Source organism: Leucopleurus acutus (assembly GCF_964270905.1).
Source record: "Leucopleurus acutus genome assembly, chromosome: 3".
NCBI classification, from domain to species: Eukaryota; Metazoa; Chordata; class Mammalia; order Artiodactyla; family Delphinidae; genus Leucopleurus; species Leucopleurus acutus.
This window is the reverse complement of record NC_139145.1, coordinates 4,535,772-4,549,997: the sequence shown is the minus strand read 5'-3', so window position 1 is coordinate 4,549,997 and position 14,226 is coordinate 4,535,772. Positions and strand designations below refer to the sequence as shown.

Genomic DNA, 14,226 nt, shown 5'->3' with positions numbered 1-14,226 from the left:
GAGCAGGGGAGGGCCATGGTCAGATCTGTGTTTTAGAAAGAGTTTTGGGAGGCTGGGCTGTTGGGGGCAGGATGGGAGATTGAGGCCTTGGAAGGGGTGTTGGTGGGAGAGGGGATAGACTATAGAGAGACCCTGGAGAGAAAGCCGGGAGGACATGGGGACTGACAGGCTGTTGGGAGAGAGACAGGCAGGGAGGCTGATGCCCAGGTCTCTGGCTAGACGGTGGGGCAGCCCCTGGGCCAGGGGCCTCTTCAGCCCGTGGATTCGGGTAGCATTGGGATGAATACCTGTTCCCTCCACATAAGATCAGAGAGAAGAGTAACGGAGTTAATACATGAAAAGACCTTAGGATGGAGCCTGGCATACAGTAAGTGCTCAAAACTTGTCTAGCTACTAGTAAATGATTAATATTACACCATTATAATAACATAATAAATAATAACAATTAACAGGAATTCCCTGGCGGTCCAGTGGTTAGGACTTGCGCTTTCACTGCTAGGGCCTCAGGTTCAATCCCTGGTTGGGAAACTAAGATTCCGCAAGCCGCGCAGTGCGGCCAAAAAAAAAAAAAAAAAAAAAAGCAATGAATAGTGTGTCACTTATATTAATACCATAGTTGTTAATGGCCAGTCCACAGTCTCCCTTTCTCCCCCTCCCCAGAGGAAGCGTTCCGGGATTGCCTTACACAGAGGAGGCAGGTCATCACAGGGCACAGCCAGGGAGCCCTAGGAGGGTTCTCCTTGGAGGCTGAGGCTCAGAGAGGGGAGGCTCATTCCTGAGGTTGCCCTCTGTGGGCCTCGGTTTCCCCACCTGAACAGTTGTCTCCCCAGAGTGGTCTGGGTGCCCCTGGGATGATGTCAGGGAGACGATGGTAGAACCTCAGGAGGCAATGGGACGGGCACCTCAGGAAGAAGCGAGCTCTCGTCCCTGGAGGTGGGTAAGGGGGGCTGAGTCTCCCAAGGACCGCTGTGGTTGCTTCCAGAGTCCCCGACTCCACTGTTTTATTCCCAGATTGTCCTATAGAGGGCGGCAGAGGCCAGAGATGGAAGACAAGCTGCTCCCTGCCCCCATTCCATTCTCTCCCAGGTCTTGGAAAAGCTGGTGCTGAGCCTGTTGTGGGCTCAGGCAAATCCTTTCCCTCCTCAGGCCTCAGTTTCTCCATCTGTCACTCAAGGAACACAGTCCCTGCCTCACTTCCTGCTCAGGGAAAGCTTTGTCAAGTTTAGCAGTGAAATGCAGGGGGGAGCTAAGGGATTGGTTATTCCCTTTCTGCACTGTGTTCATGTAATTCAAGGCAAATTATAGTAATAAAGTAACAGTAACAATAGTAGTCATTAATATTTGTTGATTGTTACTTATTGAATCCTTACTTTCTAAAAGAGATATTTCTATCAGCCCCATTTTTCTGATGAGGAGACTGAGGCACAGAGCAGTTAAAGGACAAGGTTCTGGACTTCCCTGGTGGAGCAGTGGTTAGGAATCTGCCTGCCAATGCAGGGGACATGGGTTTGATGCCTGGTCCGGGAAGATCCCACATGCCGCGGAGCAACTAAGCCCGTGTGCCACAACTACTGAGCCTGTGCTCTAGCGCCCTCGAGCCACAACTACTGAGCCCACGTGCCACAACTACTGAAGCCCATGCGCCTAGAGCCCGTGCTCCGCAACAAGAGAAGCCACCGCAATGAGAAACCTGTGCACCGCAATGAAGGGTAGCTCCCGCTCGCCTCAACTAGAGAAAGCCCGCGTGCAGCAAAGAAGACCCAACGCAGCCAAAAATAAATAAATTTTATAAATAAAGTTTTAAAAAGGACAATGTTCCGGGACTTCCCTGGTGGTCCAGACTCCGAGCTCCCAATGCAGGGGGCCCAGGTTCGATCCCTGGTCGGGGAACTAGATCCCTCATACATGCTGCAACTAAGAAGCCCATGCCACAACTAAAAGATCCGGCATGCTGCAACTAAAAGATCCTGCATGCCACAATGAAGATCCCTCATGCTGCAACTAAGACCCGGCGCGGCCAAAAATAAATATTTTAGGGAAAAAAAAAAAAAAGGACAATGTTCCCAGATGGTAAGTGAAAGTTCTGGGATTCGAAACTGGCAGGCTGAGTCCAGAGCCCTGAGGTCCCTGTACTACATCAAGGCTCTTTCAGCAACAGGGAGCTTTAGGAGGGTGCAACAGGGCATGGTGGGGACTGTGGAAAATGACTAGATTCTGCTGTCCTTGGCTGTTTGCCCTCCCACTTCCCTCGGGGTAAAATCCCAAGTTCTCCCAAAGGCCCACAAGGCCCTGCAAGACCTACCCCCTTCACCTCCCTGCCCTCACCTCCTCCCTCTTTCCCCCTCCCTCACTCAGCAGCAATCACACAGGGCTCACTGTTTCTGCAACACACCAGGCACGGTCCTGCCTCAGGGCCTTTGCATTGGCTGTTCCCTCAACGTGGAACACTTTTTCCTCTGATATCCCTATTTCTCTCCTTCACTTCTTTCGAAAATACTCAAATGTTACCTTCTCAGTGAAGCTTTCCCTGACCATTCTATTAAGAACTGCAACCACCAAAAATGGCTTTCCCACTTCCCCTTCCCTGCTTCATTACTGTCCGACATACAGTATACCTTACTTATGTATTATGTCCATTGTCTTCACCACTCCTATCTCAGCTTTTAAAGGCAAGGAGTTTTTGGTCTGTTTTATTCACTACTATATCCTTAGCATCTAGGACATCTAGCACACAGGCACTCGATGAGTTATTTGTTGAATGAACGCCCTAAATAAAAGTAGCAGTATTTAAACAATTAAAAACCCCATCAGGAAATCAAAACACTTCTGTGGGCCGATTGTGGCCGGCGGGAAGCCAGTTTCAGAGACCCAAGCGGATTACTGAACGTTCCGGTTCCCGCAAAGGGCTCAGAGGTATAAACGGGACCCGAGGCCCCACCCACTGTTAGGCTCCGCCCAACTGCGTCGACGCGCATACAATGGCGTCACTTGGAGCGACCCAGGCATGCGCATTCCACCAGTAGACCGGGGAAGACACACGCGCGACCCGGAAGGCCTCGCCGCAACACTCCAAAGCGGGTGTGAGGGGGGGCCGATGGCGGAGGGAGCGGTGGAAGCCCCAGCAGAGAGTGGTGGCGGTGGCGACCCAGGAGCCATCGAGCCGGAACGGGGAGTAGCGTCCATTAAACTTCAGTGAGTCGCTGGGTCGGGGGAGCAGTTCACGGAGCCTTCCCGGGACCCGTAGCGCGGCCCGAGCGGCGCATGCCGGGAGCTGGGGCAGCGGCCCAGCGCGGGAAGCTCGCAGGTTCTTCTTCTGTTTGGGCCCTTCCTTCGCTCGCAGGGTCAGCGAGCTCCCGTGGTCGCGCACGTTGGGGACTGTCACATGTGCGAAAGACACCGCGGTCCATGCTGGGGTGGGCGGGGTTTGAGGCGGAGGCCGCAGTGCATGCTGGGAAGTGTAGTCCCAGCATATGGCGGGAAAAGCGCAAGTGCACCTCAGGCCAGCCGAAGTTACAGGCAGGGAATTGTGTCTGAAGTGAGTGCCCGGGGGCATGCTGGGGCTTGTAGGGCTGAAGGGCATGCTAGGAAATGTGGCGGTTCTGGACCCGTTGCAAGGCACGCGGGAACATGTAGTTTCCTTTAGCCTAACATAGCTGGGGGCATTCACACCTCACACCTGTACTTCGTCAGGCTGAGCACTAGGGACCCAGGAACAAAATACGTCCTTCCTGGGATTTCCCTGGTGGTCCAGTGGTAAAGAATCCGCCTTCCGATGTAGGGGACGTGGGCTCCATCCCTGGTGGAGGAACTAAGATCCCACTTGCTGGGGGGCAACAAAGCCCGCGTGCCACAACCACTGAGCTTGTGTGCTGCAAACTGCAGAGCCCATGCGCCCTGGAGTCCGTGCGACACAACTAGAGAGAGAGAAAACCCGCACGCCACAACTAGAGAGAAGCCTGAGCGCCACAATGAAGACCACGCGTGCAGCAACTAAGACCCGACGCAGCCAAAAAATAATAATAAAGAAAATAAACAAAATAGGTCCTCCTTGTGGCCTTGAGGTGCTCCTAGGCTGGCGGCTGGCTAGTTCTAAGTAGTGAGCACCCCATCAGTAAAAGCATGTAATCAGGGACAAGTGTTCTCAGTCCCTTTCCCCAGCATTCATTGAATCTGAGCTCAGGGGAGGGACTTCTTCCACAAGCCCTCCTTTCCCCTGCCCTTCTGCTGGCAGATACCTAACCACCAAGGAGCACTTCCATGAATTCCTGGAAGCCAAAGGGCAGGAGAAGCCCAGCCAGGAAACCGAGGCTGGAGACCCTGCTGGCAATGACCTGGATGAGCCTGAGGCCAAGCGGATCCGGCTGGAGGATGGGCAGACAGAGGACAGGCAGACAGAGGAGGCTGTTGAGCCTGGGGAGCAGCCACAGGCCCAGAAGAGGGCCCGGGGTCAGAACAAATGCCGGCCCCATGTGAAGCCCACCCACTATGACAAGAACAAGCTCTGCCCCTCCCTGGTCCAGGTGAGTGTCATTGTCTCCAGAAAGTCCCAGAGGCCTTGAGTGTGAGCCTCTCTGCCCCCCATTCAATCTTCATGACGTTATGATGTAAGCATCGTTATTGTTTCCATCTTCCAGGTGAAGAAACTGAGGTTTGGTGAGGTTACTGACTTGTCTGAGGACACACAGTCAGGAGGGGAGAGAGCTGAGGTTCAAACCCAGGCTGCCTGGCTGCCTCAGCATCTCCCTGTCCTCCCTCATTGCCTCCCTGTTTCCCTGCAGGAATCCGCCGCTAAGTGTTTCTATGGCGACCGCTGCCGCTTCCTGCACGACGTGGGCCGCTACCTGGAGACCAAGCCAGCTGACCTGGGCCCCCACTGTGTGCTCTTTGAGACCTTCGGCAGGTGCCCCTATGGTGTGACCTGCCGCTTTGCCGGGGCCCATCTGGGGCCCGAGGGCCAGAATCTGGTGAAGGAGGGGTTGGTCCAGGCCCCGCCCATCCGCAATGGCCTGGACAAGGTCCTGCAGCAGCAACTGCGAAAGCGCAAGATCCACTTCAAGCGTGCAGAGCAGGCCCTGCGCCAGCTGAGCAAGGGCCAGCTGCCAGGCCCCACTCCCAAAGCCACTGTCCCCGAGGTGATGGAGGCTGAGGGTGCCCCAGGGCAGGACAACTGTGATGCCCAGCAGGCCCCCCAGGGGCCGGGCACCGTTCCCCCTCCCAGGGGCCCTTTAAGGACCTGCGGGCCCCTGACAGATGAGGATGTAGTAAGGTTGCAGCCCTGTGAGAAGAAGCGGGTACGTGTCATGGGGTTCCTGCAGAGGACACTAGCAATGTTGGGGGCAGATAGAGATGGACACTCACTCCCAGCTCTGGTGGGTCTGGGCTGTGGCAGAGGGGGGCAGTGGGAAAGGCTTCTTGGAAGAGAGGGCATTGGGACTGGGGTTTTGACAGTTGAGTAGAAGTCTCTAGTGGAGGAGAACATGGAGAAAAGAACATTCCTGGTGCAGGGATTGGTTGGCCTGTGCAGAGGCACGGCGGTGAAAGGGATCCAGGCTGACTGGGGCAGATCAAAGCGTGTGGGGCAAAGACCTGGGGAGGCTGGAGGCTTGAGAGGCCTTGAAAGCCACGTTGGAGGATGGAGGTTCATTGTGCATTTTCTTTCCCACCAGCTGGACATCAGTGGCAAACTGTACCTTGCTCCCCTCACCACGGTAGGACCCACAGTGAGGTGGGCCGGGAGCTGGCAGCGTGGTCATCCCAGCAGTACCCACTGCCTCCCCGCCCTGGGGGCTTGAGGCCTGGGAGGGTGTCTGGGGTCCCTGCCTGCCGTGCCCTCACATGTGACTGTGTCCCCTGCTGTCGTCAGTGCGGGAACCTGCCCTTCCGGCGGGTCTGTAAGCGCTTTGGGGCGGATGTGACGTGCGGGGAGATGGCTGTGTGCATCAACCTGCTGCAGGGCCAGACGTCTGAGTGGGCCCTGCTCAAACGCCACCCCTGCGAGGATGTCTTCGGTGTCCAGGTCGGTGCAGCCCCGAGCGAGGGAGGGGGGGAAGGAGGGAGGGAGGAGGGGCTCTCAGCTGCCATGTTTCAGAGCCACGTTCAGGTCTGGGCTCTCCTGGCTCACCTCCCAGACCCCCTGCCTGAGCCACAGGCCAGGTGCCAGCCTGATGCACCTCCAGTAGCTGCTGGCCTTGGCACAGGGCCAGGCAGGGAGGGCCCCTCACCCACTGCCCGGCCACCCGCCACAGCTTGAGGGCGCCTTTCCCGACACCATGACCAAGTGTGCCGAGCTGCTGAACCGCACCATCGAGGTGGATTTCGTGGACATCAACGTCGGCTGCCCCATCGACCTCGTGTACAAGAAGGTACCAGCCGCTCAACCCTGGCGCCCCACGGAGGGCAGAATGTGGGTGGGCGGAGTCCCTGGGGAACCTGTGGGGGCCTGTGGGCCTCGCTTTCCCCATCTGTACAGAGAGGACAGCAGGGGGTGTCGGGCCCAGCCAGAGTCACGCGTTCCTAAGCCCGAACCGCCCGTCTCTCCCAGGGCGGGGGCTGCGCCCTCATGAACCGCTCAGCCAGGTTCCAGCAGATCGTCCGTGGCATGAACCAGGTACAGCCCGAGACACCCTCCGCCGCCGCCACTCCCCGCGGCCTGACCCCGGGCCCCACCAGCCACACCCGTCCCCGCAGGTGCTGGACGTGCCACTGACCGTGAAGCTCCGCACGGGTATCCACGAGCGCACGAATCTGGCCCACCGGCTGCTGCCCGAGCTGCGGGACTGGGGGGCTGCGCTGGTCACGGTGGGTCTCGGGGCACAGCGGGTGTTGGGACTCCCGAGGCGCATCCCTTTCTAACCATTGCCTCCCTTCCTGCCCCTTCCTCCTGGTCTTTGGCTCTCCCTCTATCTCTGTCTCCGTCTGTCTGTCTGTCTGTCTCTCTCAGTCTGTCTCTCCGGGGCTCTCTGGGTCTTCTCTCTCTCTGTCTCTGTCTGATTCTCCGCCCTCTGCCCCTCCCCCCCACCTGGCTGCCTCTCCTCCAGCTCCACGGCCGCTCGCGGGAGCAGCGCTACACCAAGTTGGCCGACTGGCGGTACATCGAGCAGTGCGTGACAGCAGCCAGCCCCATGCCCCTTTTCGGTGGGTCCCCTGCCACCGGAGGCCACGCACCGGGGCCCACCCCTTGCCTGGGCCCCCTCCTGCCCCGATCGGGAATGCTGCTGGGCTGATGAGAACTCCCGAAGCCCCGGCATCCCCACCTGCACGCAGCTCCCTGAGGCCCCAGTCTCTGTCCCTCAGGAAACGGGGACATCTTGTCGTACGAGGACGCCAACCGCGCCATGCAGACTGGTGTCGCTGGGATCATGATCGCCCGGTAAGTGTGCCCGGGGTGGGGATACAAAGAACCAGCCGGGGCTGCCCCTGAGCACCCAGCCTTCAGCTCGGGGAAGGTGAGGGCGCGTCTGAGTTTGTCCCCAACGCCGGTGCCCCCAGCCCGCCTGCCCACCCACTGCTCTGTTATTCCCCGGGCGGGGAGATGTCAGAGGTGGCTGCTTATGGGGCTGAGGCGGGGGACTGGACATTTCTGTAGCTGTGGGCTCAGGGTTGTGGCTTGGAACTCTTGGGCTTTGAAGGTTGTGTGAGCATGACCGGGAGGTTGGGGACCATGGGTTTGGGGGCTGGGGTTCCGCCACCGGCCTGCTGACCACCGCCTACCCGCAGCGGCGCCCTGCTCAAGCCGTGGTTGTTCACGGAGATCAAGGAGCAGCGGCATTGGGACATCTCGTCGTCTGAGCGCCTGGACATCCTGCGGGACTTCGCACACTACGGCCTGGAGCACTGGGGCTCGGACACGCAGGGCGTGGAGAAGACACGCCGCTTCCTCCTTGAGTGGCTCTCCTTCCTGTGCAGGTGGGATCGGGGGGCCGTGGCGGGGTGCCTTGGGGAGGCCCGGCCCAACCCCATCCCCGGCGCCCCCGTCTGCAGGTACGTGCCCGTGGGCCTGCTGGAGCGGCTCCCGCAGAGGATCAATGAGCGGCCGCCCTACTACCTGGGCCGCGACTACCTGGAGACGCTCATGGCCAGCCAGAAGGCGGCCGACTGGATCCGCATCAGGTGCCCGGGAACCACCGAGGCCCTGGGAGATAGTGCACCAGGGAGCCAGCGGTGTGGGGCCAGCTGGGCTGGGGGCCGCCCCGCCCCAGGCCTGACCCTGCTCCCGCCCTCCTCACAGTGAGATGCTGCTGGGACCCGTGCCACCCAATTTCGTCTTCCTGCCCAAGCACAAGGCCAACGCCTACAAGTAGCTGCAGGGGCGGGCGGGGGTGTCTGAGCGCCCAGCGGGCTCCCCAAGGAACGAGAAGGCAATAAATTTTATTCTTTTAAAACCCAGCCCCTTTTGTGACCCTGAGGCTGTCTCATGCCGCCCCACCCCCCCACCCCCCCAGCTTTCCCCCACCATCCCCATCCCCACAACTCCCTCCTTCCTCACTCATTCACCAGCCCCATGCTGGCCACTGCTGGTACCCAGAGGCCTTGACCGCAAACAAACCACCATAGCTCATGAGATGGGGCCTTGGCCTGTGTGGGTTTGGATCAGGGCGGGCTGCCTGGAGGAAGGGGCCTCGGAGCTGTCAGGCAGGCATTGCTGGCAGAGGCGGAAGGCGGCAGACCAGGCCCAGTGTCCACCATGCTCTCTGTGATGCCCATCTCTGGTTGCCTTGGTTTCCCCGTCTGCCCCTGCCCACCGCCCCCTCCCCCCATTACCCGGAACCCTGACCAGTGGGTGGGCCACAGCCTGGAATCCGCTGCCTGGAGTAACCGGAGAAACAGAACTCCGCAGGACTCTGTGCCTCCGCTCTGGGTGGGCTGCCTGAGCTCCCACTTGCTGCCCTCCTGGCCTGCGCAGCCAGGCCCCCGCCTCCCCATGCAGCACCCCAAACACTTCTACGCACCCGCCGCTCCCCAAGAAGGCTTCAGTCCCCAGAGCCTGGACGCCACTGAAGGGCCCGGCAGCCAGCCTGCTTCTGCCTGCACAGAGCCTCTTCCCGTTGTGGGTACGAGGGTGGGGAACACCCATCGGGGCAGGGACCAGGGCTCTGCCCGCCGGCCTCAGGACCCCACCCAGCTGCCTGTTTTTGTCCACAGGTTCCTCCAACGTCTGTCACCCCCCAAACCTGGAGAAAGAGGTGTTTCTAGCTCCTCCAGCAGGTACCGGCCTCCCACCAACCCTTGATGACTGGGGAGTGGGCAGGGGCATCTTGCTCCCACCCCTGACCCTAGGTGGCTCCCGCCTCCGAAGGCAAGGCCTGAATCCCTGTCCTCCAGAGAGACCTCTGGACCAAGGTCTGTGTCCGTCATCCCCTAGCTGGGGCCCTGAAGCCAAAGCCTGTCTCTTGTTCCCCAAACAGGTCTCCCAAAGCCAGGTCGGTGTCCCCGCCCCCCAGATGGGCCCCCAAAGCAAGGCCTGGGTCCCCTGACCTCTACAGAGGGCCCCAAAGGCAAAGCCTACGTCCCTGTTCCCCAAATGGACCCCAAAGTTGGTCCGTGTTCTCCATGCCCCAGACGTACCCCACGGTTTGGACCTCCTCCACCCCAGGCGGGTCCCAGAACTGCCCCTCTCAAGGCCACCCTCCCTGGCCACAGGTTTCCAGATGGCTCCCTGCGGCTGCTTCTTTGACCCCCGCGTCTACCGAATCGAGTGGACCACCACCGACTTCGGCCAGTCGTCCCTGTACAAGCTGGCAGCCAGGGGCCCCGCCTCGCCAGGCACCTACTTCCTGGACGCACAGCACTGCCTCAGGGCCCCGGTGCCGTCCCCACTGTTACCCCACTACCAGCCGACCCCCGTGGGGCCCCAGTACCGCATGCCCTGCTTCCCGCCCAGGGGGCCCGGGCCCGAGGCCCTGGGCTTCGTAGGGGACGGAGTGCCCCCCGCCTTGGTCAAGCAAGGCCTGGCGCCCCTGCTGCCCCCCAAGGAGAGCGAGCTGCCCCCGCTGCTCATCACGCTGCCCGCCGAGGCCACGCTGCCCCCTGGCGCCTATGGCCCTCTCAGGGGCCGCTTGACCCAGCTGGATGGGCCTGGCGAGCCCCTGACCTTCACCTTCAAGGAGCCGCCCCCTGGCGCCGGGCCTGGCCTGCTGTACCCGCCGGGCCCCACCGAGCCCAAGGCGGCCCCGCCGGGGGCAGGCGAGGCCAGGACCCCTGAGGTGGCCAGGGCCTTCACGCCGCCCAAGAAGGTGATGCTCGAGGACGCGATGAAGCTCTTTGACTGCCTGCCGGGCGGCCCCGAGCCCGCCGGGGCCCCATGCAAGTCCCCTGGGCCTGCCCTGCCCAACAGCGGGGGCAGTGGGAACGACTCGTTCAGCGACATCCGCTCATTGCACCTGCCCGACGAGCTGCTGTCCTCGGACTACAGCGTGCCTGAGGTCCTGGATATCGTGTCCGACGTGGACTTCTTTTACAACTTAAAGGCGCTGGACGAGGAGCCGCCGCCCTGCCCGGGGGTGCCCCCCACCGCCAAGCCCGGCAAGAGGAAGGCCGGCAACCCGACTGCCAGGAAGGGGAGGCAGGGCAGCAAGGGCAAGCAGGCTGTGGTCCCCACCAGCGCCACCCCATTGGGGCCCAGGCAGGACCTGGGAGCCGCCCCCCATTAAAGCGGATTTGAGCTGTTTGTGCAGTGTCCGGTCGGTGGCATTCGGGGGCCGTGGGCTGTCCCCTCGCCCGCCCTGTCGTCCAGCGGGCCCCAGGCCACGTGGTGAGGCCCCTCAGGACCCTGGCGCCTTCTGGGTGCCGGGCTTCCAGAGTAGAGACGGGGAGCCCTAGACTTGGGGTTCGGGACAATCCCTCGTCTCCTAGCACCAGAAAATCCAAGTCAGCCGGCAGGGATGGGGGGCTGCTAGGAGGTGGGGAGACACTGCCCGGACTCCTGCACTGCAAGGATTTCACCTCCATGTTTGACGGGGAAAGTCAGGTCTGCCCAGAGATGGGCAGGAACTTGCCTGGAGACACAGCAGCAAGCGGGGTGAGGCCTGGGGAGAGGCCTGCGGGCTGAGCTCGGCCTCAGCCCAGGTGGAGGGGCGGGTGTCGCCGATGGTGAATGGGAAGGCGTCCGCTCGTGTTCACGCGGAGAGCTGGGGGGCCTGGGGTGCAGAGGCAAGTGCTGGGTGGAGGTCTGAGCGTGGGGGCAGGGCAGGCATGTGGGAGACGGTGTCCACCTGGCACACGGGTGACCCAAATGGGCATGCACGTGATGGGGCGTGCAGAGTGCACCTGCAGCAGCGGCATTGGGACATCTCGTCGTTGATGGTCCCCCAGGTGCCTGGAGTCCTGCAGTCCCCCACGGAGCCCCTGCCTCTTCACGTCCCCCCAGCTGGGGGCCAGAGGCCAGGGTGGGCGTGCCTGTCCCAGGATGGGCTTCCAGCCAGGCCCCGGGTGCTGAGTCTCCGCCTCGGGCCCAGCCACACCTGGGTTCTGCTTCCCGGGGTGGGGGCGGGGGGCGGGCACAGGGCGGGCTTGCGGTGGTTTGGGAGCTTCAGTGCTCACACCTGCTCCCTCCTGCCCCAGCTCCTTCCCTCTCCAGTCCACGGAGCTCCCTCCCCCCTGTACCCTGGGCCAGGCTCTCGTCTGCCTTTCGCTTCTGGAGAGCCCAGGGCAGCTGCCAGCCGCACCCTCCCCTGATATACTCCAGGCGACTGAAGGGGGTGAGTCGGTTTCCCAGTGACACCTAAGGAGGTAAGGAGAGATGGACCGCCCCTTGCCTGCCAGAGGAAGGGCCCTCCTGCCCCAGGCCCTGGGCTGGGTCTCGGGGACCTTCCCTGCTGGGGCACCCCGGGTGCTTGACTAGGACCCAGGAGGTGGCCGCGTGTGGGCAGGGGGTCTTGGCTGCCGGCACCACGCCTTGAGCCTGCGGGTCCCAGGGCTCGGAGACCGAGGTGGCCAGCCAGGCTGGGCTGTACCGGGATCATAGCCTGTCTGTGTTGTGAACAGGATGCGGGCCTGGAGGAGCTAGGAGCTCCCTTCCCTCGCTTCCCTCTGAGCCTGCTGTGCCTGCAAACGTGTTAGGGGTATTTTCGAGACAAATATGAAGTACCCCCAAGAAGGGAAGGCCCTGGCAAACGAGGCGGATGCGACAGGATGGGCTTGGTTTTCTTTAAGATTAATGCGGGCCGAGGGTCGTGAAACGAGTATCACCTGACAGCCTAACCCGTCCCGTCCAGAGAGGCGTGGAAGGTGGACCAGGCAGCCCCCGGAGGTGCGGGTGAGGTGACTGCCCACTGCAGTGGGTGTGGGAGTGGAGGTGTTTCTGTTTCTCTTTTTTTTCGCGGTACGCGGGCCTCTCACTGTTGTGGCCTCTCCCGTTGCAGAGCACAGGCTCCAGACGCGCAGGCTCAGCGGCCATGGCTCACGGGCCCAGCCGCTCCACGGCATGTGGGATCTTCCCGGACTGGGGCACGAACCCGTGTCCCCTGATCGGCAGACGGACTCTCAACCACTGCGCCACCAGGGAAGCCCGGGGAGTGGAGGTTTTTAATGACTGGGTGGAGACCGTATTGGGCAATTTTTTTTTTTTTTTGGCCGAGCCACTTGCGGGATCGTAGTTCCCGACCAGGGATTGAACCCAGGCCCCAGGAGTGAAAGCACAGAGTCCTACCACGGGACCGCCAGGGAATTCCCAGTATTGGGCAGTTTAAATGACCGTCAGATGTGTTCTTTTAACCTAAGAGTGATCAGAAAAGTTATTGAGAAAGTTTTCACCAGAATGAGACAGCTGTCCCGTGCCACCTGAGGTTTGAATGAAGTGTGGGAGAGAGAAGTTCTGAACAGATGGATAGACTGATCAAACGTACATATACACGTATGTGTGCATTGTATGCACACCTATATGTGTACTCACATGTGCATATACGTATCTGTACACATGCATACACGCATGTACACGTGTGTGGGCATACATGGTATCTACACGTATGTGTGCACATTATACAGTGCTCGTATGCGACATATACACATTGCCCACGCATGCATGCACATGTGTATATGAACGTGTATTATAGACATGCACACACACATATGTAGATTGCAGATATACATGCGCACACATGCACACATCTGCACATAGGCAATATGCATGCACATGTATACACACAGGCACGCAATGCACACACACACCACACACATGTATGTGTATGCCTTATGCACGTACATGTTATATGCATGTATGTACACATACCTCTGCACACATGTACACGCACGTGTGTGCATCGTATGTATGCATAACACAGGTACGTGTAAAATATGTGCTAGGCTTCCAAATTTTATTCGTGGACATCACAAAACACACGTAAGGGTGTCGGTCTGTGTATATGTCAGGGCTCATCAACAGAGGTGGACCCACCCCCGTCCCCGTCTTCTGCAGCCCCCGCCCTTTTCCTTGGGTCTCATGTTTCTCTAAGAGAACACGTCAAGTGTCCGATGCATCTCTGGGGCTTGCCGATTAGTGCTCCCACCACATGCCGGTGCGGGCTCGTTTCACCAAAAGCTCGTGTTCGCTAGGACTTGGGCTGCCCACCTCCTCACTGTTAACAGCCCACGTAGGTGCCGTAGTTCAAAGGGACTCTGGCGCCAGAATGTTGAGGGGGGCAGGTGGGTGTAGAAAAACCACAAACCATGAGCGATACCCGCTGCTACCGGCTCTCTTACCAAACGCTTTATTTCAAGACAACCCTGCCCCCTCCCTGCCACCCTGCCACCCCACCTCCACGCCCCGGGCGTGCTCAGCACCTGGCCCAGACACACGCACAAGACTTCCTGCATCTCCTGCGCAGCCTGACCCAGAAGCCCTTGACCCTGAGGCCCTGCTCAGTGTGCAGCAGCTCGGGGATCAGGTAGGCCAGCCATACGGACAGCAGGGTGGCCCCCGTGAGCAGGACGATGGTGATCTCAGGCGGGAAGATGGGCAGCGGGAAGGCCCCGTAGACGTAGACGCTGAATGTGGTCTCCAGGTGACAGTAGCTGCGAGGGGCGGGCAGGGAGAGGCCGTGGGGCACCGCCTTTGGGGGGGCCTCACCCTTCACCCCAGCAAACTGGTTTTTCGTTTTTTGTTTTTTTCGGCCACGCTGCTCAGCTTGCGGGGTCTTAGTTCCCCGATCGAGGATCGAACCCAGGTAGGTCCTCAGCAGTGAAAGCACAGAGCCTAACCACTGGACCGCCAGGGAATTCCCCCAGCAAACG

At 60.3% G+C, this 14,226-nt stretch overlaps 3 protein-coding genes across 3 annotated transcripts in view; 2 read left to right on the top strand and 1 right to left on the bottom strand.

The window, feature by feature from the left end:
• Positions 1–3,073: 3,073 nt before the first annotated feature.
• DUS3L (dihydrouridine synthase 3 like) lies at positions 3,074–8,372 on the top strand. Its single transcript, XM_082835165.1, has 13 exons — positions 3,074–3,192; positions 4,232–4,520; positions 4,779–5,291; positions 5,667–5,708; positions 5,864–6,016; positions 6,246–6,362; positions 6,542–6,607; positions 6,688–6,798; positions 7,038–7,134; positions 7,294–7,369; positions 7,717–7,905; positions 7,981–8,109; positions 8,228–8,372. The coding sequence occupies exons 1-13, from the start codon at positions 3,095–3,097 to the stop codon at positions 8,298–8,300; spliced, it is 1,953 nt and encodes a 650-aa protein (XP_082691291.1). The 5' UTR covers positions 3,074–3,094; the 3' UTR covers positions 8,301–8,372.
• A 533-nt stretch (positions 8,373–8,905) lies between these two features.
• On the top strand, positions 8,906–10,649 carry PRR22 (proline rich 22; the record flags this gene model as incomplete). Its single annotated transcript, XM_082835092.1, has 3 exons — positions 8,906–9,050; positions 9,142–9,204; positions 9,640–10,649. The coding sequence occupies exons 1-3, from the start codon at positions 8,921–8,923 to the stop codon at positions 10,647–10,649; spliced, it is 1,203 nt and encodes a 400-aa protein (XP_082691218.1). The 5' UTR covers positions 8,906–8,920.
• A 313-nt stretch (positions 10,650–10,962) lies between these two features.
• The window catches only part of CATSPERD (cation channel sperm associated auxiliary subunit delta), a gene marked incomplete at both ends in the record, with an annotated part of 42,354 nt that continues 39,090 nt past the window's right edge, over positions 10,963–14,226 (bottom strand). Inside the window, 2 exons of the mRNA XM_082836499.1 lie at positions 10,963–10,994; positions 13,796–14,007. Coding sequence (XP_082692625.1) covers positions 10,963–10,994; positions 13,796–14,007 — 244 coding nt within the window. The remainder of the gene's footprint in view (positions 10,995–13,795; positions 14,008–14,226) is intronic.

Bases quoted from the DNA above. Each gene is read 5' to 3' on its own strand.
- DUS3L (XM_082835165.1), top strand. From the start codon at position 3,095: ATGGCGGAGGGAGCGGTGGAAGCCCCAGCAGAGAGTGGTGGCGGTGGC. The intron at 5,292-5,666 runs GTACGTGTCATG...CTTTCCCACCAG, and splicing joins AGCCCTGTGAGAAGAAGCGG to CTGGACATCAGTGGCAAACT. The intron at 6,799-7,037 runs GTGGGTCTCGGG...CCTCTCCTCCAG, and splicing joins GGGGGGCTGCGCTGGTCACG to CTCCACGGCCGCTCGCGGGA.